The 26,951-nt window shown below is 38.2% G+C and overlaps 2 protein-coding genes across 3 annotated transcripts in view; both read left to right on the forward strand.

Annotated features, from left to right (window-relative positions):
- plekha6 (pleckstrin homology domain containing, family A member 6) overlaps positions 1-15,394 on the forward strand; it is a 154,707-nt gene extending 139,313 nt beyond the window's left edge. For both annotated transcript variants that reach the window (XR_008809379.1, XM_056269841.1), the window contains one exon: positions 15,385-15,394. The gene's annotated coding sequence lies outside the window, so the exon portion shown is untranslated. The remainder of the gene's footprint in view (positions 1-15,384) is intronic.
- On the forward strand, positions 7,711-12,326 carry optc (opticin). Its single transcript, XM_056269856.1, has 7 exons — positions 7,711-8,141; positions 8,956-9,084; positions 9,697-9,862; positions 9,985-10,143; positions 10,328-10,530; positions 11,238-11,333; positions 11,433-12,326. The coding sequence occupies exons 1-7, from the start codon at positions 8,115-8,117 to the stop codon at positions 11,601-11,603; spliced, it is 951 nt and encodes a 316-aa protein (XP_056125831.1). The 5' UTR covers positions 7,711-8,114; the 3' UTR covers positions 11,604-12,326.
- Positions 15,395-26,951: the final 11,557 nt, after the last annotated feature.

Consider the following 26,951-nt stretch of genomic DNA (forward strand, 5'->3'; position numbering starts at 1 on the left):
TGGAGAGTAGGCTATTGTGTGACTGTTCATTTTTCCCGTGTCTCAAAATGTTTTAAATGTTTCATGAAGTACAATAAAATGCGAAATATAACTTTAATCACTCTCATTGCCACAATGTGTTTTGAAAAAAGGAAAGAAAAGAAAAACTAAAAATCTTTTTGTTTTGGTTGAAGATAATATTTTAACAGTGCAAAAGTGGTCCACATTTCATTTATCCTAATTGTGTCCGAACGACAATGATTGCTACATGAATGAATGAATGAATGCTACAATGATTTTTTTTTTTTGCCCCCCCTGGCTCGAATGTCAAACTCCGCCTATGCCCTATCAGTGTTTCCCCTACCATTGTTTTGGGGGGGGGCCCCCCCCCAAAACGACCCCCCGCCCCCTAAATTGCTGACGAAATCCAGTCATAAAAAATAAATTTACTGTATAACACGGAATTTCATGGAATTTGTCAATCTTTTGAGGAATAAATAGAAAGCAGTTCAGTATACATTTGAAATCAAATCGCGATGTAGACTAGTGTGTGTGGATATTAAATTACAAAGACAATTTAAATACGAATCCTGCTTGTTCTGTGTGAATGAATGGTGCCGCCGACGCGCAGTTTCATTTAACGTTACCACACACACACACACACACACACACACACACACTGAAGCACGTGTGACGCTTGCGCTGTTTTTTGGCCTATATGAAGACACAAATGCATAAACTTCCTCTCCAGGCTCTAGATCCACTCCGAAAGTCACTTCGTGGTCATTTCACGCTTCATTTGAGAAAAACTATCATTATGACATAAACACACAAACTCAAAAGGTCTTCACGGCAACCCGTCAAAATAAAAGTTCGGTTTAACTTGACAGAAATATATTACCGTTGTACAGTAGAATTTAGATATGTCCCAATGTAATAATATACTAACACTAATCCAAATAAATTATCATCAAAACTGAATTTAAGGAATAATCCATGTTTTAATTTTAACAGTAAAGCTCATTGTGCAGCACGTTATTTGACAAAAAGTTGATTTAATTCCATATGATTAAAATTGATGATAAATGATAAAATTTGTGTTTTATGTCTTCATTTTATTACCAGAAAAAACACAACACAGAATTAGTGTGATTTTTTTTTTCATATTTTTTTTTTAAATGTTGTATACGTTTAATGATTCATAATACACTATTTCAATTAATTAGACATGCTTTTTGATTGCTAAAAAATGTACACCACGTATCCGTAACACGCCCGCTCCGCAACACTAGCAGCCACCCCCCCCCCCCCCCCCCCCCCCCCCCCCTGAAAAAAAAATCCTAGGGGAAACACTGCCTATATAAGGCTCATTCAGTATTATCAGCCGCTTTGGCAACTAAATGAAAAAAATAAATAAGTGTAAGTACTAAAATTTAAATAAAAATAAATTAAAACTAGAGGAAAAATAGACATCAATAAAAACGAATAAAAAATGGCACAACAAAATTACTAAACCTGATTTAAAATAAAAAATAAAAACTGAAAATATAAAAATTAAATTAAATTCCAAATATTAATAAATATAAAAGTATACTATAAAGGTCAAAGTAAACTTAAATAACTTCAAATGTCCTTACAGGTTGGTTCGACATGTTTCATGATGTTTGTGATGACAAATTTGACATCTGTGATGATTAAAATATAATTAATTTTTCCACCTGCAACCAATCAAATTCTTCTGTCTAGAACTAAACAACAGTTGTGTGCCTGCAAAACAGATCAAATGTCCTGTTAGTGGACTATTGCAGTGTTCCTCAAAGTTTAACATGCTATGTCATTGTGATGCATCACTAAACAAAGTGAGACATCTATTCACTTACACTTTTATGGAAAGTCAACCATATATTTATAGTGAATCATTATTGCGGATTCATCTATATATTGCATGTTTAACACAATTGATGAATTATCTGCTGACCTCCTGGCTATTTTAGGGACAGAGTTTAGAGACAGAGAAACCATTCTCATAAGCTATACAGTATGTGCATGAAAATCAAGTGAACTGTTAACATTGTCATGCTGGGTAAAGGACAACAGACACCATATCGTGTGCTCATGAAAATAAACATACGCAGGTCAGTCAGGAAAAAAGTGTAAGTAGATACTACATTGTGTTTGCAAAAGCCCATACTTTGATAATAGTATACATGCTACATTTTGAGGCTGTTCATTCTTTGGAGTGAGCAGATCTGTTAAGTGTACGATTCACTGCAAAAACACTCACTGGTTGCCACTAACTAGTGTAAACCGTTATCAGAGAATTAATCATTTTAGAATCAAAAGATTTGAGTCCTCAATTACAATCACCACCAACATGGTAGTTAAAGGGGTCATATAATGCCATTTTTGTACAAGCTAATATGATTCTTTAGGGTCTAAATTAAAAGTTTGTAATATACTTTAATTAAAAATTCTCATTAGTATTGTAAGAAAACACTTATTTTACCTGGTAAAAAACAGCTCTGTTTTCAGCACGCCGTTTCAGTGTATATGACTTTAAATGATCATGAGCTTTGCTCACCCCGCCTCTCTGTTCTGTGCGTACACCAGAGCCGGCTCTGGCGTACACCGTTTGTAACACAATAACACAATAACCATAACACGTTGTTCAGTATAAACGTGGGATTATGAATTATATTGAGAACGTCATACATAGAAAACATGCCGTAATGTACCCTGAGTGTAAACCTTAGACGCATTCATTGTGAAGCGTGCAGCTAGCGATTTACAAGGATTAATATAAATATTAATATAAAGTTTAATAAAACCTTACAATCACTTCAGTTCTTCTGGAGCAGCTGCAGGAACACGAATAGCTGGTACCGATCTTTTTTCAGGAGCAGCTTCTTACCAAAACCAGCTTTATACCTCCTCGTTTATAAGCAGTCTGGTGTGTGAAATGATTCGCGCAAACATGAGAGCATTGACGTTGCTCGTGGGGAATATTCCCTTCGAAAACAAACTCAGCCACTGCGTCTTCGGCGGTTCGGATTTAGGAACATTAAAATGACTGCTGTGTTCGTTATTACACCCAAGAACAGAACACCACAATCGCTTAGACGCCATTCTGCTCATAGACAGTGCTCCAGCATATCAACAATGACCGCGCCGGTCCGCGCGGACTATGATTGACAGCTAGCTCACGAGCGAGGGCGGGTCTGTGTTGAAACCCTTCTGTCATTCAACAATCGTGGGAGGGGCGTGCGAGCTTGTGACGTCACAGGCTCAAACGGCTCGATTTGAGACAGGGGAAAACATATAAGGAGATTAAAACAAAACCACTGGATGGATTTTTATCATTATATGATGGCTGTGTATGTACAGACACTGCCAACACACATTTCAGTACAATCAACTTGTAAAAGTGCATGTACCATTAGCAACAACTTAAAGCCAAAGATTTTACCATTTGGGTGTGGAGTGTCATGATGTTTCCAGTTGTATCTTGTCAGTTAAACTTGTTTTCCTATTAGTCAGAGTAACTCCCTAATTTGCTTTGCTCTGTCACGTCTTGCCCTTTAACATTGTTTTGTTAGTTTTAAAATAATAGTTCATCCAAATATGAAAATTTACCTTAAATTAATCATTTACAGTACACACCTCCATGTCATTCCAAATCACTCATTCTTCTGTGGAACAAAAGAAAATATTTTAAAGAATGTTTCAACTGTTTTTGTTCATACAATTCAGAGAATCATAAGTCATTGGGACCAAAACAACACATGGATTTTCATTGTGGACAAAAAAAACATCTTTTTGAGTGTTTAAGGCAAGACACCCCAGGTGAATAGTGTAAAAAAAAAAAAAGTATAGATATCCATACTTCCCCAGTTGATTGATTACATTAAAGGGGACATATCATGAAAATCTGACCTTTTCCGTGTTTAAGTGCTAATCGTGCAACCCAGAAAACGTGAAAAGTGACAACCCAGTAACTTTGTTTTGGTGAGCCTTTCTCTGCAAGCATGTCAAAAAAATAAGCCGATCAGATTTCGCTACCGCCCCTTAATCTGCACGTTTCCACCCACGGCGCCGCCATTTGGTTTTCACAAGCGACAACAGTGTAACCAGTTCTAAATGGAAGAAGTTCGAGCAAAGCATGCAAACAGTTCTGTCGTTGGCTGTACAGACGAGCACAGAACACTATTTGACCAAAAAATGTCACAGCGGTCTTAAAAATAAAGACCTCGGTGAACTGTGTCATAGTGATGTTACGTATGACACTGAAGCTTCGATGTGCGTATCGCGAAAGCGAAGCAATTTCTAGTGAAGCCCCGTATCGGAGTGTGTATTGGTTTCCCAGAGGTCACGTGATCGATGACAAACGAAGCCTCACTTTCTGTCCAATCACGTGCGCGTTTCGCTTTGGGCGTCAGAAGGCTCGAACGCTCGACCCCAGATCTTACTAAACGAGTCCTTGTTGGCTCAGTCTGGTTGATGGGTTTGTGAGGAGAGTGCTGTACTTTGAAAGTTAATCAATACATTACATTTAAATAACCAAAACTACTTATTATTTTGTTGTTGTTGTTGTGTCTTTTTGTTTTTGTAAGACTGTTGCACTTTTGGTGTTTTTTAGGTAATTTGGTGTTGGTATTTGGGTGTTTGGTGAAGGGTTTGTATTTAGGCTACAGCAATGGCAACAGCCAAAAAAGGAAGACTTCCCCTAACTGGGAATATTTTGAGTTTATGGCTTCCAATTAATGCATTAAAAAAAAAAAAAAAAATATATATATATATATATATATATATATATATATATATATTTATTTATTTATTATCATTTTATTTTTTATCATTGACACATCAACGGTCAACAATTATACAATTGTATTGTATAATTGTTGACCGTTGATGTGTCTTATATTCAGTCAATGTACATACAGTAATTCCCAACACAAAAAATTCTCACACTTCTGAGGTGGAAACCTTTGTCTTCTGTTGGAAAGTGCTGTAGACCAGCACAGACAAAGCTCAAATGCCACTTCTGATGCGATCGTAGAAGTGGATAAACACCTTACAGAGACAAACATACAGAGCTGAAGATCAACTTGGATACTGGAGAATGCAGAAACATGTCTACCCCCGTCTATATACATTGGCATTACAGAATAATTAAAATCTTTATCACCTTTCTGTCATTCCTACAGTTACATAAGCACTATCACTGCCAAGTGTCAGATGAACAGATGATCCTATCACACAATGTACTTATTCACTATATGTATATGTGTGTGTGTGTGTGTGTGTGTGTTTGTATAGAGAGAGAGAGAGAGAGAGAGAGAGAGAGAGAGAGAGAGAGAGAGAGAGAGAGAGAGAGAGAGAGAGAGAGAGAGAGAGAGAGAGAGAGAGAGAGAGAGAGAGAGAGAGAGAGTAGGCCTACATTAGATCTCATTAAATAATATGCTCATTTTATATTTTATTGCCACACTTTAATGGGTAAAATAATGTATTTATTAATGGACAAATCAAACACAAACGTTTAAGGCTTTTTATTTGTACACATACCATTGAAATTATGGAGTGTGTAGTGGTTGCTTCATCTGAGCTTTTAACACAGGCTTCTGGCTGCTTTATTTTAAATAAACACCAGATGGCGCTGTTCTCGACACTCTCGAAGCTTTGAATCTTTTCCCGGAACAGTCAGGGGAAAGCCTCATTGCTTCACGAGGCTTCATTTCCCCATCCCTACTGTGTCAGCTTGTGTAAAAGTTAAACATGAGGTACATGCAAGTCGATGAGATGAATCAATGTAACATAACAACTATATTATAAATGCATCACTAACCATTCAGAAACGTCCAGGTGCAGTCTAAACTCTTCCTGAGTCTCTCGGTAAGGCTGCACTCCGCTACTGGTTATTTCTGAAATCTGACTGAATTCGCGTTAATGCCGAGTATCCGAAGCTCCTGTAAAGGATCGGCCTTCTTCTGAACGGGGGCGGGGAGCAGCAGCTCATTTGCATTTAAAGGGACACACACAAAAAAGGCAAGTTTTTGCTCACACCCAAAAAGGGGAAATTTTGACAAGCTATAATAAATGATCTGGGGGGTATTTTGAGCTGAAATTTCAGGCACATTCTGGGGACACCATAGATTTATGTTATATCTTATGAAAAGGGGCATAAAATGTGAATAAAATGTTGTATAAAACCAGGTGAATTTGAACAACCCCCTCTGTAAAACCCTTCAGAATATAACAATAAAACTGTAAAGTTTGATGTATGCAAGTGCTACTAAAGTGAAGATTTATGGCTCAGTGCATGCGAAAAAAATAATAATTTTGAGAAAACGGCCTGTATTGTAATTTAAATCCACAGATGCAAATAGATAAAATGCAATAAAAAACACACATAAAAGTGTATTTAGGATGTTTTCTTTCCACTAGTCTGAAATAGCACATTATGAAAAGCCAAATAGCCCAAAAATCTCAGCTTCCTAAATGCCTTCCTAAAAGTCTTAGAAGTAAGCTTTCTGTAATTGTATACATCCTCCATGGCTTGACTAATGTTATTCAGGTGGCTGATGGAAACCATTTCCTGAAATGCTGTACAATAGGACAATGAGCGCAGCACTCTTGCTCCCCCAGCAGGTGGATATGAAAACATAACAACTGTCATTATAGATGAAATTAGTCAGGCAAAACACTGTTCTGTTAGAATGTATCAATTACTATACCTAAAAATGTTTTTTCATAACTAAATCTCTATATAAAAATATTGTCCAATGTTTTATAAAAGATTTCAATTATTGTAGGCTACATTGATGTTGCACTGTATTGTGGAAGCAAATATATCTGCATCCCATAATTGTGCTTGAAGTAATTCTGATTTGTGAAAATAATGAATTTTATAAATACGTATTGAAGAGTTTCTGAAGATATGCACACAGCGGCTAAATGAAATTCAGACTTTGTGTCTTTAGTGTGTGCTTTTTAGTTTTTTAGTTTCGTAACTAGTTTAATGTGCTTTAGGCATTGTATCTTAGAACAAATGTCATTTATTGAAAAGCACCTTTGAAACCCTTGCTGCACATTTTTCTCTTACAGCAGTGTATTTCATTATTAAACATGAGAACTGAGAACATTTCAGTAAGAAGGAAAAAAGAACAGGCACCACAGGATTGTGCTTTGCTGACAGATATTTACACTACCATTCAAATGTGTGGGACAGTAAGATTTTTGAAGAAAAAAAATACTTGTCCATGAAATACATTATAGGAGAGAGGAAAAGTTTTCATATACCTTCTCTTCTGTTAATCAGTGCTTCCTTCTGAGCTAGTCATCATCTGTACAAAGTATTTAGCAATGGAATTTTGATATGTGAAACATGGTTGCTAATTGAGAAGTGACGCAAGATCTCTTACAGAAAAGGAATGAAACAGGAGTGTCTGTTTGAGTCTCGTCAGTCAGACGCCAGTAAAAAATCAGAGGATGTCAAAGGTCGTCCACTAGGTTTGCTATTGGATGTCAACCTAAGTCAAAATCACAAACAGCTGACCTCACTGACCTGCTTAATACACCATGAAATAACATTAAGTCCATTAGTTTAATTCAGACTTTAAAGGGTGTTCAGTCAGAAACAGTTCCGAGGCTTCAGCGAATTGAGTCAAACAATTATGACATGGATTAACTTCTCACTATATTATGGGAAGTATACTTGAATGGGCTGGAATCCACAAGGGGTGAACTGACCACTCCCAAAACAATCAAAGATGATTCCTGGAAATACAAAATTGTCTTCTGGAACACCAAAGCAATGTAAAATGTCATGGGAAAAAAAGGAAAGCTTGCATCTCGCTAGGACACGTGTCTGAAAACCACATGAAGTTAACAACCTGCCAGCAGGGAGCGGTAAATTACCAAACCAGGCCGGGTCAGAGACTTCGGCAATGGCAGCGCTGTAAAACTAGTGACAGCTGAGCAAACTGACTTGGCCATCCCCCAGCTGAGCTCCCACCTCTCCCCCTCACCTAACCTGCTGGTGTCCTCAATCCTGGGTCAGCAATTCATTGCAAAAACCTCAGGAGAACACAGGCCAGCTTCCATACCACTGTTCCCCTAAGGTCTGCTCTCAGGCCATGGCTGTTCACAGACAAACATCAAAGGTAGGTCTCTCTCTTTTCCCCCCTTCTTGCTGTATGAAGACTCCTTGGTAATTAGTCTTATTCCGAATACTTTCATAACGGGGTTACGTGAATAACTGAATAGGCCCAGGAGAGCTCTGAATACTGATGTGTCAGGCTGGAGTTGTTAGGAGTTTATGGGAAAGCAAGGTCGGTGTGGTCCCGATTGTGCAGCATTGAGAAACACTAGATGACGACCATGTAGATGTGCATTATGGACTCCATCTGTGTTGATGTAGTATGGAGGAAGACGCATGATTCAGATTTTTGTTATATTTGTATATATTTATATATACTTACTTTAGATCGCACACCCCTGTCAGCCTTCTTCACAAAACTCTGCAGGTTTGGCCAACTTCCATAACCATAGAAGACGGATGATAGATTACCATTGCGAACCATACAACAACTTAATTTATGTTTTCAAATGCGTGGAGGGTCTAAAGTGTATGAACTTTCACACTGTCATGCGTGATGTTTGTGGCTAATAAGAGTTTACGTGTCTGAGCAGCCGGTAAGAAATGCCTTAAAGGTTAAACAAACACTGGTGTGACAGGCATCTGGGGCTGCAGATACTTATAAAATGAAAAAAAAAAAAAAAAAAAAAAAAAGAGAAAACATTTCCAAAACCCCAAAATGAAAGCACATTTTTTCAGCTAATAAGAAATCTAGAGTATAAATTGCATAATCTGGATTATCTTGACACTCTGTGATGTTGAATTCATAACGAGTCCCCAATGCATATCACAAAAGTACTAAGTACATATGCACAGATAATTCACTTTGTCTATTATAGATGGTGCTGTATCTTGTTTGGACCCTATTGGGCTTCGGTCTTTGTGCCCCTCCAACTGATCTGGACCCTGAAGCATTTGGATACGATGATTTAAACACGTTGGATCTGAACTATGAATATGATGAGGAGGTGAGAGGAGGTTTCAAGAGCTGATCAAGTTTGTCAGTTCTGTCATCGTTTAATCATCATCACGTTGTTCCAAACCTGTATGACTTTTTTTCTTCCATTGAACAAAATGAGAACGTTTGGATGTTAGGCATGACATCAAGCTACATTATTTTCTATATAATGAAAGTGAAGGTGGATGAGCGCTATTCAGCACCAAAAATCACAAAAAGCACCATGCAACTCAACACTATATTGCTAGAAGAAATAATAATAAAAATACGTTTTGTTCTAAATTAATTGTCATTTTAAAAGATCAATTCAATTGTTAAAATTGTATGAATTAATTTCATTAGACACCATTTTTGATGTTACAATCTATTATATAAAGCATATCATTTTTGGGGGAAGAAGGTAGGGAACAAGATAACTTTTGAGCCCACTGACTTCCATTGTATGGACAAATAAAGCAGAGACATTTCTCAAAAATATCTCATCTTGATTCTTGTACGAAATGAGGGTGAGTAAATGATGACTGATTTTTTATTAACTATCCCTTTCAGAATAGAGTCACTATGAACCTGCTTATGTATATAGTTCTGTTCCGTTTCTAACCTCTCTTTCTTACTGACTGAGGTTGAGACACTGGCTCCTCCTCCAGCAGTCACTCCGCCACCTGCTGTTGTTCCTCCTGAGGACTATGTGGAGGAAGTCACACTGCCGCCCCGTCCAACAAAGTCTCCTGTCCCATCAACTTTAGACTTACATGGTCCGGGCCTGTTTGGGCCTGACACAGGCTTAGGTAGATGGATAAATGGTTTGAAAGTGATGAAAATGCTTTGTTTTTTTATTTCAGTCATAAATCTTGCGGCCTCTAGTGGTACGAAACGTCATAGCACAGTCCTCTCTCCCTCTTTTCTGTAGGGATGCCCTCCTGCCTGCTGTGTGTGTGTATCAGCGGCAGTGTTTACTGTGATGACTCAGAACTGACTCAGATTCCCCCTCTTCCCAAAGAAACCACACACTTCTACGCTCGCTTCAACAAGATCACCGAGGTCAAGGCCACAGACTTCATCAATCTCAGTAAGAATCAAACAGACTTCCCTCTTTCTTGAAAATACAAACGTGGTTTTTCAAACATATACTGTATTACACAGTTTACACAAGGCCTGAAATGCATAAAAGACTATTTAAGACTTTTAAATCAATTTAATTACGAATCAAACTGAACAATGTTTAAGAAAACTGCACTTAATGGTGTTCTCAGATCAGCTGAAACGGATCGACCTGAGTGGAAACCAGATAGGTAAAGTGAACGAGGCCGCTTTTCGTTCCCTGCTTCAACTTCAGGATCTCATGTTGGCCGACAACAACATCCAGGTACTCCCAGAACTCCCAGCTTCCCTGAAGCACATTGATGTTCGCAATAACCAGCTAAGGAGTTCAAGCATGCACGCAGAGGCCTTTAAGGTACGTACAGAACCATCCAAAAGTTTGGGGTCTGTAAGATTTTTTTTTTTAGTAAAAAAAACAGTAACAATACGGTGAAATATTCTTACAATTATGTATTCCTGTGATGACAAAGCTGAATTTTCAGCATTATAACTTCAATGTCACATCATGATCCTTCAGAAATCATTCTAATATGCTGATTTAGTGCTCAAGAATTTTTTTCATTCTGCCATTTAACTGCAAAATAAAGATAGATAGACATAGTCAGACAGAAAGATGTTTATGGCTTGTTTTGCAGTAAAAATGTCTAAAGATCATTAAAATGAAATGTATTTACTTGAAAAGAAACACTGCATATGATACAAAAACCTTGTTTACACTGAAAGGGATTGTTCATCCAAATCATTTAATTCTGTTGTCATTTACTCACCCTCAAGTTGTTCTAAACCTGTATGAGTTTCTTTCTTCTGTTGAACACTAAAGAAGATATTTTGAAGAATGTTGGTAATCAGACAGTTGACAGTATCCATTGACTTCCATGGTATTTTTTCCTACAATGGAAGTGAATGACTATCCCTTTAAAACAGTGCAGTAAAACCAAATTCAGTCGTATTATTTTTCTATTTCAATGTGTATTCACGTCTAATGATTACTTTTCCACTGACAAATAATAAACGGAGCATGATAATGTTATGTTGTTTGTGTTAATTTTCTCTCGTGAGTAGGAGATGGAAGAGCTTCAGTTCCTGTACCTATCAAACAACAAGTTAGACTACATTCCCGTACCCCTACCTGACAGCCTACGATCGCTCCACCTGCAGGTAAAAACAGGAAAAACTCCTGCTACTCTCCTCAATAGTGGGCAATAATGTCCTCACAATTAATGCTATTTCTCTCCCTCTCTTCTACATTTTCTCCAGAATAACAATATACAGAGCATAAGCCAAGATACTTTCTGCAACATTCATGACAAAAACTACATACGGAAAGCCCTGGAGGACATCAGGCTTGATGGCAACCCGGTGGACATCAATTTCTACCCCCAGGCTTATATCTGCTTACCACGACTACCCATAGGAACTCCAGTCTAGGAAAATGTCCCTCTTTTTTTCCACAGTTTGTGTGTGTATGTGTGTATTTTCTGAACTTCTAAACTCCTCTGTGACCACAGCAAAATAATATGAAGCAAAAAGATCAAATAATGTCTCAATCAATATCTAGGAGAACGTTTTTATTTCCGAGCTTTGTTCTCTTTTAGCCAGTCACGCTAGGCATGGACTCAGTGACTTTGCACTCATTACAATACATGTAAAAATGGCTCTGTTGCAAAATCTAGTGAGCTATCTCACCTACATAGGCACTAAGAATACACTAAGGAATGATCGAACTAAAATTCCACCATAAGTGACCAATTTGTAACAGTCTACATAGAGGCAAGCTAAAGTTACCTAGTTGCAATAGTAAATGCGTTTTTATCTCACTCACGTTTGCTTTTGTTAACACTATTGGTTGGGTTACGAGCACGTTTTTGGGATGATTTTTACCGATGCTCTATTATTGAATGAATTCTAAGCATCTATACAGTAAATGTCAATTCTTTCAATTCATCCACCATTTTTGGTGCACTTTTTCACAAAATGCATTGCAAAATATTAAGGGATAGCCTTCTCCATGGAGGATATGGGCTAGGTGATGCTGCCTCACAATTTGTCCATAAAAAGGCAGTGTAAACATGCTAACTACCTTTTGGAATACTCTTCATGTAGAGAGCATGCCTATGATTTTTGTAGGAAGCTTACTTGTTTGGAACAGAGCTGGAGATATTGATCCATCATGACAAATTCGTCAGAGCAAGAGATTAGTGAATACAACTACTCTTGAATAGTTGTAGTGCCCCTTTTCACCACAATGTGGCGCCCTTCTCCAGTACTTTCTGTCTGCTATAAACATACTTCTGCATTTCTGTAGACACTCAGCTCCATCTGTCAGGTGTTTGTGTCATTTTATCTCAGATCTTTGAGGATGCACTGTTCTTTATTAATAATGTTTTACGTTTGCTTGATTTATCCATGTTTCCCATTCAACAGTTTTGATGACGTATATACTACAGTGACAACTCAGCTGCATCTATTTTTAAATCAATTCGTTCATGTACCACTGCAGGTGGTTTCTGAGGTTACTTAGCAACTGTCAAATATTTATAGTTTGACATTTACTTGTGTGCACAATGTAAAGATACTCCTAGATTATTTGCACTGGACTTTAAGCAACTGTAAAGACACAACAAATGTAATCCCATGACCATGAACAGGTTTTCTCTCACCAAAACGTGTGTGCTCATTCTTTCACGGCTTTGAAGCTATGCCATAAGCGGGATGTCCAATTGGACAAAGTGCCTGGACACAGGTCTTCAAACATCCCACACACATCCATGTAACAACGCATTTTGAATGAAGCCAGATTTCTGTCCAAACACTAAATTAAACACAACAGCCAAAAATTTAAAGTTTGGCTCTCTTTCACCGCGGTGAGATCAACAGCAGTGGCAACCCGGCATAATAACAAAATGTCCTCAACATCAAACATTCAATTCATGGTAGCACTTTAGTTTTCAGTCCTGTTCCTCATGTACATACTGTACTTATTATACAATTACTATAATTGGGTAATAACTAGGTACTAACCCTGAACCTACCCCTAAACCTAACCTTAACCCAAGTTACCTTATATTACCCAGTACTTTCTTAGGTAAGTACACCAAGTACACACAGGTGCATGTACTGTAAAATAAAGTGCAACCCAATTCATTTAAAGAATATTACAAGTTTACGGCTCATATATTGCTCAAGTTTTAACAAAAGAATTATTGTGTATTGAACTCAAATTATTCCTTTAATATTACAATGACCTGTGTAGACCCAACACTATGCAATATTATTAACATGATATATGCTAAATAGTTAATAGGATAGTTCACCCAAAAATGAGAATTCTGTCATTTCCCTCAAAGTGTTCCATACCTGTATGACTGTGGAATCTGTGGAACATAAAAGAAGATGTTTTGAGAAATGGCTCAGGTATTTTCCCCTTTCACATACAATGAAATGGTTACCAACATTCTTGAAAATATCTTCTATGTTCCACAGAAGAAGTAAAAAGTCAAACTGGTTTGGAAAAACATGAGTATTTAAATTTTAGGATGAACTACCACTTTTTAATTCATAATTTTGTACATGCATAAAAAAACAACAGAACTTAGATTTTTTTTATATATTTTTGATGAATTATTGTCATATTATTATTAATAACTGCATTCATTAGAAGATTGCAGTGTTCAGGCCCAATTGTTTCCTTTAAAAAAAAAACTGGAAAGGACTATCTTTGTATCTTTTTTAAAATGTAAATTTGTTCACGGTTTGAGGATAAAGGCATGTCACAAAACGGGTTCATCTTGGTATCTGCCTAAATTTGGTAACTTCTACGTGAGATGAATTCGTGCATAAATTTGACTCGCTGCCTTTTACGTCAACAACTGAAGATATGGAAACCGTTTCCATTTCATTTGCAAAATGGGTCATAGGTTTGAGAGCAGGGAATGCTATTCGCAACTCAGTCAGAACAAACCCACGACCCATTTTTGGTTTGCAACCCACCAGTTGAGAACCACTGGTCTGCAGTCCATCAATGAACAGAAGAGATAGAGAGCAAGGCTAAGCGCTGCTAATCTCCCAGTACGGTCAAGCTTTATGATCGGTACCATTCCTCCTCCTCCTCCTCCGGCTCCATTCTCCTCGCCCGAATGATCCTCCCATTGTTATTTGCTTTCACAAGGACTTATATCATCCATCCTCTCCTCTGTCGCATATGACTCTTTTTTAACCTCTCCCAGGCAGCCATTGCCAGTGACTCACTTGATGAATAAAGACGAGAGAAAACTCAATCCCTTTCCCTCCAGCTGCAGGAGAGTTTACAGTGAGAGAGGGAAGGGGTGTTTGAAGCCCAAGCACTACCAGCGGCTAATTGGTACATGAAAAGGAGGAGTGTCTGATATAAGAAAGCAAAGAAATAAAGCGCTTTTGTAAACAATGATTTTGAAAAAACGTTGCGTTACAGCGACTAAGGCTATGCGTGCACCTGCATTAATGCCACAAATTTTACATCCCCGTCTCTGTTTCTTTCCTGCTCTGCGCTGGGTCCATGAAGGTGACCTTGCATTCTGCCTGAGCTCATCCATTGATCTCATAACTGAAAGGACTTGCGGGCTTCCCTCCCACATGATTCAGAGGAGGGAGGGGCAGTAGATAGGTGCATATGCTGTGGGGGTGTATTTCAGCAGTCAGCGTGTTTGTGCGTGTGTGTGTGTAGGTAGTAGGTGAGGAGAGGGGCTAAGGCAAGAGGAATGTTTAAAACACTCATACAAGCTCCTTTCAGCCACCCAGAGCCAACGAATGATTGAGTTGAGCCCCCGCCTGAACAACACACACACACACACACATTATCCAGCCTCCCACATGCAGATAAACTCAATCAATTGCTGTGATATCTGAATCTTAGGAGGGACTAGTTAACATTCTGTAAAGCAGAGTTGCTCCTCTGCATTAAATATGAAGGAGAGTGGAGTAAGATGTGCCACTTCTTTGTGAAATGAGACACATATAGAGATACAACTACTTGTTTGCTGTCAAACCAAATTGAAAAGAGGGCATTTATAACATCAAAGAAACATAACCTCACAAGTGTATGGCACAGCTTACCCCAAAGAACTGTACATACTTTATGGCCAGCAGCCATATCACCCTTTATAGCCCAAGACTGGTTGCCCACTGAAGGTAAGCAGGATTGAGCCTGGTCAGTATCTGGGCAAAGACCTCCTGGAAAAACCAGGTTGCTGCTGGAAGAGGTGTTAGTGAGGCCAGCAGGGGGTGCTCACCCTGTGGTCTGTGTGAGTCCTAACGCCCCAGTATAGTGACAGGGACATTATACTTTAACAAGCACCGTCCTTCGGATGAGACATTAAGCTGAGGTCCTGACTTTCTGTGGTAATTAGAAATCCCATGGCACTTCTCGTAAAGAGGGGTGTATAATAATCTTGGCCAAATTCTCTCCATTGGCCTTTATCAATCATGGCCTCCTAGCTGGTGTATGGTGAGCGCACTGGCGCCGTTGTACTGTGGCTGCCGTACATCAAATTGAATGCTGGACACTGGTGGTGGTTGAGGGGAGACCCCCTGATATGATTGTAAAGCGCTTTTGGTGTACAGTATAGTAAAGCGCTATATAATTCCCTCATTATTATTAGGGGCAAAGCACTGAAGGTTGTATCCGTTGGCGTTCTTGTTATTATTCTTCCAATTCTTCTGCTCTGGAAGTTTATGGCTTTTGGGAAAGTTATGAAATTTGGCACACTGCTATGGTGACAGTTCAGACTGTCTTCTATCTATTATGAAGTCTCTAACTCAATCCCTCTAGTGCCACCAACTGTCCAAATTTGGACTCGTTTTACCGTCATAGAATTTTTCTAAAATTGACCGTTGCTCCAATTTTCATGAAAATTTAACCAGATCATCTTCAGAACATGCCAACAAAAAGTTAAGGAATTCAAGTTGATTCGTCAAACCGTCAAAGGCGCGAAAGGATTTGACGAAGAACACGCCAAAAGGAATGTGAGGCTATATCTCTGCAACACTTTCGCGTATTCTGACCAAACTTGGTGTGTGATATGACAACCATGACCTGAGGCTACCTGCATAGTTTTAGATGAAATTTTCAAAAATGCATTTTTAGCATTATTAGCATTTTCAAAAATGCTAATAATGACGGATTAAATAAAAAATTAGACTAGTGTAATGAAACTCATCTTAATAGATTCCTTGCCTCATGCAGAGAACTTGGATACCAATTTTGCCATAGTCAATCAAACTACCGGTACGTGTCCGTCATTTCGATTTTCTTTCAAAACCTACTTTTCTAACTCCTCCTAGACCGTTTGTCTGATTTTCACCAAAAACGAATCGTATCATCTTCAGACCGGCAAAAGGTTGTGGATTTAGTGTTGGTAGATGAAACGGCTTACATATACCACATTAACATTTAACATACTGACACCAAACTTTGTCACCTCACTCAGACCACACTACATCAATTTGGTCACAGCGCCACCTATTGGTCGAAAATTATAAACCATTAAATCATATTCCTAGTGCCTTTATGATTTTTCAGCCATTTTGCCTAAAATCATCTTAATATGTCTTTAATTGCTCATTGGTGCACTTGGTCTGATGCTCCTAGCCATTCTGGCATGACTTTTCTTTGTGCTTGGCCCCGATAATTGCTGCTTTTATTATTATTAATATCCCACAGCTATCATTGTATTAAAAATTCTTCATTTATTAATTTGTGTTTTTACATTGGAAATTCACCAACATGATATATATTTTAGACCTGGAAAATTCAATTTTTACATAAAATCTACTTTACCTGCCGAGTAAAAAATGTACCTTGAAATGCAAAAATGAAATGTTAGGTATGTTCATATTTGTAATTAAAATATAAAAAGTTTAGGAAGTTTAAGGAAAATTCCCATATGGTTCAGCTTACCCCATAAAGGTGGGGGTAAAATAATTTATTAATGTAAATTGCTAAATAACAATTTATTTAACATATTAATTGATTCACATTATTGCCATTTTCATAAACCAGCTAGGAAAATGTTTAATATTCAGTATACTTGAATATAGAAAAATCATTTTCATTATTGTATTTTTTTAAAGATCACTAATGCACTACACAGCTTACCTCAAAGACATGCTTTACTCCACACTAATTCATTTAATTAGTAATGAAAAATATTTAGCCAAATTAAGTTTTTACACGCTGGAAATTCACCAACATGTATGATATATTTTTAGACCTGGATAAATTTGCTTTTACATAAAAATGTACCTGCCAAGCAGAAAATGTACTTTGACATGCAACAACTTTTCTTTTCTTTTTTTTGCATAATACTTATCGCTTTTCTTGTGTGCATCAGTATACACAGCTAACAATCTCGGTTCCCAGAATATTTCTGGCAATGCTAGTTTTTGGATATTTAAACAGGAATACAATAACATTAGAGGAACGTTCTGAGTTTGCTGGGAATGAGAGGTTTTAGAATTACCCCATTCTCCCTACTTCTGAATGATCAAATCATAGATGCATGTATACGCCATCCCACGAACTCAAATTCAAAATGTGTCTTAATAATAGACAGCTGGTTCCTAATCAGTGTAAAGACAAAAGAGAGAAAAAAGCCATTGAAACTTCAAAGCATTGTTTCTACTGCAGCAGGGTAGAGTGACGGTTGTGCTGTAGCAGAATGGGGGGAGGAGGAGAAAGAAACAGATGAAAAGTAGAAGTATAAGAAATATTAAAAGAGAAAGAGAGAGAGAACAGAGGGAAATAGCTGTACGGCAGGCAAGAACACTGGGGGGCTGGAGTGGGCGTGCGATCAATGTTCTGCCGACAAAGAGAGAGAGTGAAAGAAAGAAAGAGTGAAAGAAAGAAAGAAAGAAAGAAAGAAAGAAAGAAAGAGTGAAAGAAAGAAAGAAAGAAAGAAAGAAAGAAAGAAAGAAAGAAAGAAAGAAAGAAAGAAAGAAAGAAAGAAAGAAAGAAAGAAAGAAAGAAAGAAAGAAAGAAAGAAAAGAGAAAGAGTAGTGAATTAAAGCACACTCTAGCAGTAGTTCACTTTAATGTGGCACCAAGATGGAGAAATAAATAAATTCTGAGGCCATTTTCTTTTCACAACTCTGCGTTTTATGAGAGCACTGTGGTAAATAAAAACACTCATCATTTGTACCCGTGTCATTGTCCATCCATTATGAATCTGAATCTGAGCCAAAAGTGGTAGACACTTGATCTGATTTGGTTTGCATAAATTCAAACTGGTGTAATGGCTCCTATGAAAATAAAATGCTGCCCACCACCCGCCAAACACAAACAGCATCAAATTTCACTGACAAAAAAAGGGTCATGTCTGGGGCGACAAATACAACCCGCATTTGTGTGGAGACAGCTGTCTCAGAAGTATGGAAACATACGAACGAACGCTGGATCCTGCAACTTGCTCTTCCTTTTGTGGTAGAGGTATGCAGTGAGCTGAGGCCAACCTTTGAAAAGATACTCACTCCCCCAGAGAGCAACAAGACGGGAAGAGTAGAGAAATGGAGCGAGCCAGACTTAAAAACATGCTACCCCCTCACCCCTTCATAGCCAAGTATGGAACATAGCCATTATCCTCCTTCTGAGGAGACATCTGTTTTCAAAGCCACACTGATAGTTGTGAGGACTGGAGTAAGCATGTTGCTTGGCCATTTAAGGGAAGGTTTTACCCAGCATAAAGCCACAGGAAATGCTGTTTATAAATACCATTATACTTTCCTAAGATGATTAACAATGATCCCAACTTGAAACCTGACAGCATCTAAAAAGTGACTGCATGGCATGCACAAGAATATACCAACATTAAACTGGAATTTGTTTATATTCCAACTGTAAATTGCCTCAACTTGATTCTCATAACCAGATTAGCACTGTAAATTTGAATAGTGACAGGGCAGGCTGTATATATAAAATATGAATGCATATCAGTTCCCATTCTAAATATATCTTAGTAAAATTAAAGTAAAAATGAATTTTTAATTAATCAAATTGTTAAATTATTTGATTTGTATTGTGCTGGGCTTAAAATGGTGACTGAAATACGTTTAAGTCACAAGTTTTCTATAAATAATGTATGAAATTTCAAGCAAGGAAAATTTGCTTATATCCACTATATATAATTAAATTTTAATGTATCAATAACAATAGCCTATAAAGTTATTCTTGCAATTGCTTTCATAAAATCAGCAAAAAAATATAGTACATATATGGTTAAGCCAATATCCAGATGCCTGTATTTAACTGAATTCTGGGTATTTAGAATATCCACCATAACAGAAACTTTATATGAGTATGTACAAAACTAAGGTAATTCTGGGTGATGGATACAGAAGATTGTGAAAAGTCAAATTATTTAAGAAACTCTTTTCTGGATGTTAATTTTAAAATTCTACATTTGTAAGCCTCGTGAGTTAAATTTCTCAATTCATTGCTCCATTGTGTGTTATTATTAAAGACATGAATGAGAATTGATTTATTTAAATTGCTGAACAAAATTACTAGTAAATGGAAAGTGCATGCATTTCCAGAATAGCAGGAAAAGAAAATCAATGTTTTTTTTTTCTGATTAGCCTACTTGTCAAGGCCAATAAATCTTGAAAATCCCCTACATACAGTATCTCATGAAAGTGAGTACACCCCTCACATTTCAGCAAACATTTTAGTATATCTTCTCAAGGGACAATACTATAGAAATGAAACTTGAATACATTTTAGAGTAGTCAATGTGCTGCTTGTACAGCAGTATATATTTACTGTCCTCTGAAAATAACTCAACATACAGCCATTATTGTCAAAATAGCTGACAATAAAAGTGAGTACACCCTAAGTGATAATAGCTGTACTTCGTTTAACCAAAGCCACATGTCCTATTCATCATTTTCATGTTTTAGTCTGCTTGACAGGACCACACAAATTTGTGTATCTTGTATTATTAGACCAGTTCAAATTTGTGCTTTGAGTACAATTCTCTCATACTGACCACTGGATGTTCAACATGGCACCTCATGGCAAAGAACTCTCTAAGGATTTGAGAATTAAAATTGTTGCTCTCCACAAGTTTACCTAGGCTATTAGAAGATTGGTAACACCTTGAAACTGAGTTACAGTACAGGCCAGGGTCATACAGAGGTTTTCCAAGACGGGTTCCACTTGGAACAGGCCTCGCAAAGGTCAATCAAAGAATTTGAGTCCTCGTGCTGTGCGTCAGGTGCAGAAGCTGGCTTCAAAAAACAGACGCATGAGTGCTGCCAGCATTGCTTTAGAGGTTGCAGAAGTAAGGTCAGCTTGTCAGTGCTCAGACCATACATCGTAGACTGCAACAAGTCGGTTTTCATGGCCGTCGTCCCAGAAGGAAGCCTCTTCTGAAGCTTGCCCACAAGAAAGCCCACAAACAGTTTGCTGAAAGCAACCTGTCCAAGAGCATGAAGTACTGGAACCATGTCCTGTGGTCTGATGAGACTAAGATAAACTTGTTTGGCTCAGATGGTGTCCAGCATGTGTGGCGATGCCCAGGTGAGGAGTACCAAGAACATTGTGTCTTGCCTAGAGTCAAGCATGGTGGATTGGTGGTGGTAGCATCATGGTCTGGGGCTGCATGAGTGCTGCTGGTACTGGGGAGCTGAGCTTCATTGAGGAAAACATGGATTCCAATATGTACTGCGAAATTCTGAAGCAGAACATGATGCCCTCCCTTCAGAAACTGGGCCGAACGGCATGATAACGACCCCAAACACACCGCCAAGATGACAACTGCCTTGCTGAGGAAGGTGCAGGTGATGGAATGGCCAAGTATATCTCCAGACCTGAACCCTATTGAGCACCTGTGGGGAATCCTCAAGCGGAAAGTGGAGAAGTGCCATGTGTCTAACATCCAGCAGCTCCGTGATGTCATTATGGAAAAGTGGAAGAGGATCCCAGCAACAACCTGTGCAGCTCTGGTGAATTCCATGGAGGATTAAGGCAATGCTAGATAACAATGGTGCTCACACAAAATATTGACACTTTGGACACAGTTTTGACATGTTCACTTAGGGTGTACTCACTTTTGTTGCCAGCTATTTTGACAATAATGGCTGTATGTTGAGTTATTTTGAGAGGACAGTAAATATATACCGGTACTGCTATACAAGCAGCACGTTGACTACTTTAAAATATATCCAAGTTTCATTTCTATAGTATTGTCCCTTGAGAAGATATACTAAAATGTTTGCTGAAATGTGAGGGGTGTACTCACTTTTCTGAGATACTGTATGTTCAGAAACACAATAAATTGTATTTTGAGAAGAGTAAACCAAAGATCTGCCCAGGTGACCGGCTTATGTCTATGCATGCAATCAAAATGATTTCTTTGAAAGCATAATGTTTAATGTACTGTGGGCCATTTATCATCAGACATCATGATGACAGAATGGTTTTCATCAAGCTATTTCTGCCTCTTCCCCACCACCTCTCCCTCCTTTAATGCGAGTTTCTCAGAGAATGACATGATCCTCTTTAAACTGTCTTACCTTTAGAAAGGAAAGGTTTATCGTTTCATTGACTCCAGCCAGAGATCTTATCCAGTCTGTGGCTGGAACAAAAAGATCAATGTGATGCTATTGGAAAACGTCTCTCTCTTGCACCTTCCCCTTCTCCTCTCTCTTTCGTTTCTTCTCATTTAAAAAGAACAACAAAGGGAAATCAGGTATTTGGACATTATTAACATGTTTTCTAATCAAAAGAACATTAAACATGCTTAGGTAACACTATATTGGAATCAGATATCAGAGCTGTGTAACACATCAGTCAGTCAGATTAGACATGGAGACCACTTATTTGATTGTGCTGATTAATGCAACTGGATTTTGAATGATTGACACATTTGCATTTATGCGTTTAGCAGATGCCTTTATGCAAAGTACATTCAAGACTTTGACATGCCAAGCACCATGTTTCACCTGCTGAGTAACAGAAATACTACACACACAGCAATGGTGAGGCTACATAGCCCACTCAGATTGGCGGCTGGCCCACCCAACCAAATGTGACAAAATTATTTTTATCGAAAAGGAGAAAAAAAGAATCACGCATACATGACAATAATAATTGCTCAAATACACAAATTTAGCAGATCTCTCCCGAAACTTTGCAGCGTGTACAGCTGTCACTCATCTTAGTTGAGTTCTGTTATAATCAATGAAGCTGTCTACACTGCACAATGAATCTCTTATTTACATAATGTCTACACTTTGTTATAATGAGAGGATTTGCAAACGTGCAGAACTCAGCACTGGACAAAAACTAGTGAGTGGATTCTAACTTAAACATCTCTGATTAGCCATCGCGTAAAAAAAAAATCAACAGACATGTCTATGATTGGATACATTGCTCAGCGCTGTAAAAACATGTAGTAAATAGAAACCTTTGATGCTCTCCAGAGCGCAGACACAGATACTCATGGTCTCTTTTGCCAATATCACCAATATGCTATTATTACTGAGAAAACTAATCCTAGACCAGCAGTTATGGGCATCTTTACCCTCTAAAAACAATCAGAAGCAGCAGCAGGCTCTGTCTATAATTATTTATCTTTGTTCGTTGTTCTTATTCTGTTCATTGGTTATTTTATAAATGTTTTTGTTTTTTTTGAGAGTAGGCATTGGTCCACCCTATTTCACCATAATATACATTATTTTCTCATAATATACATCACATTTTTCAAAGATTCTCAAACGACTCGTCCGAAGATTCTCTCTAAACCTCTTTCTAAAGCTCTCCTTTCTGAGAGCCTGCTCTAGTCTGATTGGTCCGATGGCTCAGTCTGTTGTGATTAGTCTACTGCTTACAGTGCATGTCAGAAACGAAACACCCATTACCATAACTTAACTTCTGCCAGGACCATTATCGTCAAAGATCATTGACATTCATGAAGCCTAGCATAGATAAGATCAGGGAGCGCAGTGATAACCCCCCTTAGGGTAACAAGAACAATCTACCATAGACTACACCATCCCATTTAACAACGTTTGCTCCGACTTTCGCGCTAATCGAAGGATGCAGCCTCTGAAGTCCAAGTCCTTTGAAGGATGCAGTCTCTGAATTGGGACACAGCTAATGTCTCCCTCATTGAATCAATCGATTCACTCAAAACTTGAATCATTAATTTAACCGATTCGTTCAGTGACTCACTCAAACAGACAGTCAGTTGTCGCTACATACTGGAATACTGATGTATATTGCAGAAAGAGTCACAGAAAATAACTCATCCTAAATGCATTCCACTACACTGTTTTTCTATGTAAACATGCTGTAGACGAATATGTTTGTTTGCTGTGCTCATGTCTAGCGTCATTTGCAGTATCTCACATATGATACAGCGTTTAAAAGTATGACAAAACTTTTTTTTAAAAAGCCTCTCTAGACCTTTTTATTTTATTCCACTGCCCTGCATCTCGCATTTTTAAGCACAAAACCGTATTCTGTGTGAATCACCTCTCAAAGTTGAGTTGGAGCGCCGTTCAGTCAATCAAATTCGAGGACCAGAACTAACTGTTACATAGCAAAAATAAGGCTGACAGATGTTGTGCTTGACAGCTACTTAATAGCTAAAGGTGAGGTTTAAAGGTAGGTGTGTGTGTGTGTGTGTGTGTGTGTGTGTGTGTGTGTGTGTGTGTGTGTGTGTGTGTGTGTGTGTGTGTGTGTGTGTGTGTGTGTGTGTGTGTGTGTGTGTGTGTGTGTGTGTGTGTGTGTGTGTGTGTGTGTGTGTGTGTGTGTGTGTGTGTGTGTGTGTGTGTGTGTGTGTTGCGAGATAAAAAGCATGCTCTGTGCATAACTGGTCAAGAACTTGGTTTGGGTTGGCCAGAGGCTGACAGACTTTGTGTTTGACAGTTACCGGACAGCAAAAGTTTCTACCTAAACCCTGATGTGTGTGAGAGAGCATCCATGGCATGTACACACTGTCTGGTGTCAGAATGGTTTCCCAGCAGGTGCATGACTAAGCAGGTGAAAGATTGTGATAAAAATGTGATTTCTTTAACACTGGTTTTCATGTCTATAAGCCCCGTGTGGTTTGTTTATGAACTTTCACCTGACTGCTCAACAGAGACAACAAAGAGACACTTAGGCAAGGCAAGGCAAGGCAAGTTTATTTATATAGCACATTTCATACACAATGGTAATTCAAAGTGCTTTACATAGGAGGAAATAATTAAAACAGTTTAGAATAAAAAATAAAATAAAGTACAGTAAAAACAGTCGGACGAACATTGGCACAGTGCTCATTCAGTAAATGCATAGCTAAACAGATGTGTTTTGAGTCTGGATTTGAATGTGACTATTGTAGGAGCACATCTGATCTCTTCTGGAAGCTGGTTCCAGCTGCGGCTGGCATAATAGCTAAAAGCAGACTCTCCTTGCTTAGAGTGAACCCTTGGTATTTCTAACTGATATGATCCTAATGATCTGAGTGATCTGTTGGGTTTATATTCAGTGAGCATATCTGCAATATATTGAGGTCCTAGCCCATTGAATGATTTATATACCAGTAATAATACTTTAAAATCAATCCTTAATGTAACTGGGAGCCAGTGTAAAGACCTGAGGACTGGTGTGATATGTTCAAATTTTCTGGTTCTGCTCAGAATCCTGGCAGCAGCGTTCTGTATAAGCTGCAACTGTCTTATGGTCTTTTTAGGAAGGCCAGTGAGAAGTCCATTACAATAATCCACCCTGCTGGTGATAAAAGCATGCACAAGTTTCTCTAAGTCTTGACTGGAAACAAAGCATCTAATTCTTGCAATATTTTTCAAATGATAGTATGCTGATTTAGTTATTGCTTTGACATGACTACTGAAACTAAGGTCTGACTCTAGAGACACACCAAGATTCCTGACTTGATTTTTAGTTGTTATACCCCTAGCGTCAGGGTATGCATTTACCTTGAGAACTTCATCTTTGTTTCCAAACGCAATGACTTCAGTTTTGTCTTTGTTTAACTGAAGAAAGTTTTGGCACATCCAACCGTTTACTTCATCAATGCATTGGCACAGAGAGTCAATGGGGCTGTAGTCGTTAGGCAATAGGGCTAAGTAGAGCTGTGTGTCATCTGCATAGCTGTGGTAAGAGATGTGGTTCTTTCTCATTATTTGGCTCATTGGGAGCATGCACAGGTTGAATAAGAGTGGTGCAAGAATTGAGCCTTGAGGGACTCCGCATGTCATGGGTGTCCACTCAGACTTATGGTCTCCTATACTCACATAATAACCTCTCCCTTCTAAGTATGACCTGAACCATTTTAGGACTATCCCAGAAAGCCCCACCCAGTTTTCCAGCCTGTCAAGAAGTATGTTGTGATCGACAGTGTCAAATGCAGCACTGAGGTCGAGTAGTACCAGCACTGATATTTTGCCTGTATCAGTATTTAAGCGAATATCGTTTATTATCTTTATGAGAGCTGTCTCTGTGCTGTGATGCGATCGGAAACCAGATTGAAAATTGTCAAAGTATCCATTCAAGCTTAGGAATTTGTTCAGCTGATTGAAGACAACTTTTTCAATGATCTTGCCTATGAAAGGAAGATTTGAGATCGGTCTATAATTGCTTAAGATGGTCTTATCCAGATTGCTCTTTTTCAGGAGGGGCTTGACAACTGCAGTTTTCAGGGAGTTTGGAAAACTCCCAGAAAGAAGTGTGGCATTTACCACTTTTAGGAGATCTGCTTCTAAGCTGTTTAACACACTTTTGAAAAAAGATTTGGGAAGTGTGTCAAGGGCACAGGTTGATGTTTTAAGGTGCTGTACGGTTTCTTCCAAAATGTTGCCATCAATTTCTTCGAAAACAGGCATAGTAACTACTTTCTCAGGTAGTGATCTGATCTGTCTGACCCCAGTGCGGCTCAATAATAATAATAATAATAATTCATTACATTTATATAGCGCTTTTCTTGGCACTCAAAGCGCTTCACATAGAAGGGGGAATCTCCTCAACCATCAATGATGCGCTGATCACCTTTCTGATATTATTGATTTTCTCAGAGAAGAAAGAAGCAAACTCACTGCACTTGCTGTCTGAGAGCATTTCACTGGGAATCTGGCTTGGGGGGTTTGTCAGTCTCTCTACAGTAGCAAAAAGAGTGCGTGTGTTGTTTAAGTTGCTGTTTATAATATTCGAGAAGAAAGTCTGTCTAGCTTTGCCTAGTTCCATATTAAAAGCATGGATGCTGTCTTTGTAGATGTTATAATGGACTACAAGTTTTGTCTTCCGCCACATGCGCTCTGCTCTTCTGCATTGTCTTTTCATGTTTTGCACTGCTGTTGAGTTTCTCCAAGGTGCTTTTTGTCTACCACTCTTCCTGACTTTCACAGGAGCAATATCATCAATTACACTTTTAATTTTTGAGTTAAAAGATTCAAGGAGAAAATCAACAGAGTCAGCAGATATGCTTGGTTTTAAAGATATAGCCTTCATAAATAGCACACTAATGTTCTCATTTAAGCATTTCTTCTTGACAGACACAGATCTAGCTTCAATGGCAGGAGAGATCAGTATATCAAAGAAAATACAGAAATCATCAGACAGTGCTACATCCTTGATAACAATCGATGAGATGTTTAGACCCTTACTGATAAGTAAATCTAGAGTGTGTCCACGATTATGTGTGGGTCCATGTACATGCTGAGTCAGATCAAAAGTTTTGAAAACAGTTTTGATTTCTTTTACCATATTGGTTTCTGCATAATCTATGTGAATGTTAAAATCTCCAG

The sequence above is a fragment of the Rhinichthys klamathensis genome, unplaced genomic scaffold, assembly GCF_029890125.1.
Source record: "Rhinichthys klamathensis goyatoka isolate OS25496 unplaced genomic scaffold, OSU_Roscu_1.1 h1tg000291l_1, whole genome shotgun sequence".
Taxonomy (NCBI): domain Eukaryota; kingdom Metazoa; phylum Chordata; class Actinopteri; order Cypriniformes; family Leuciscidae; genus Rhinichthys; species Rhinichthys klamathensis.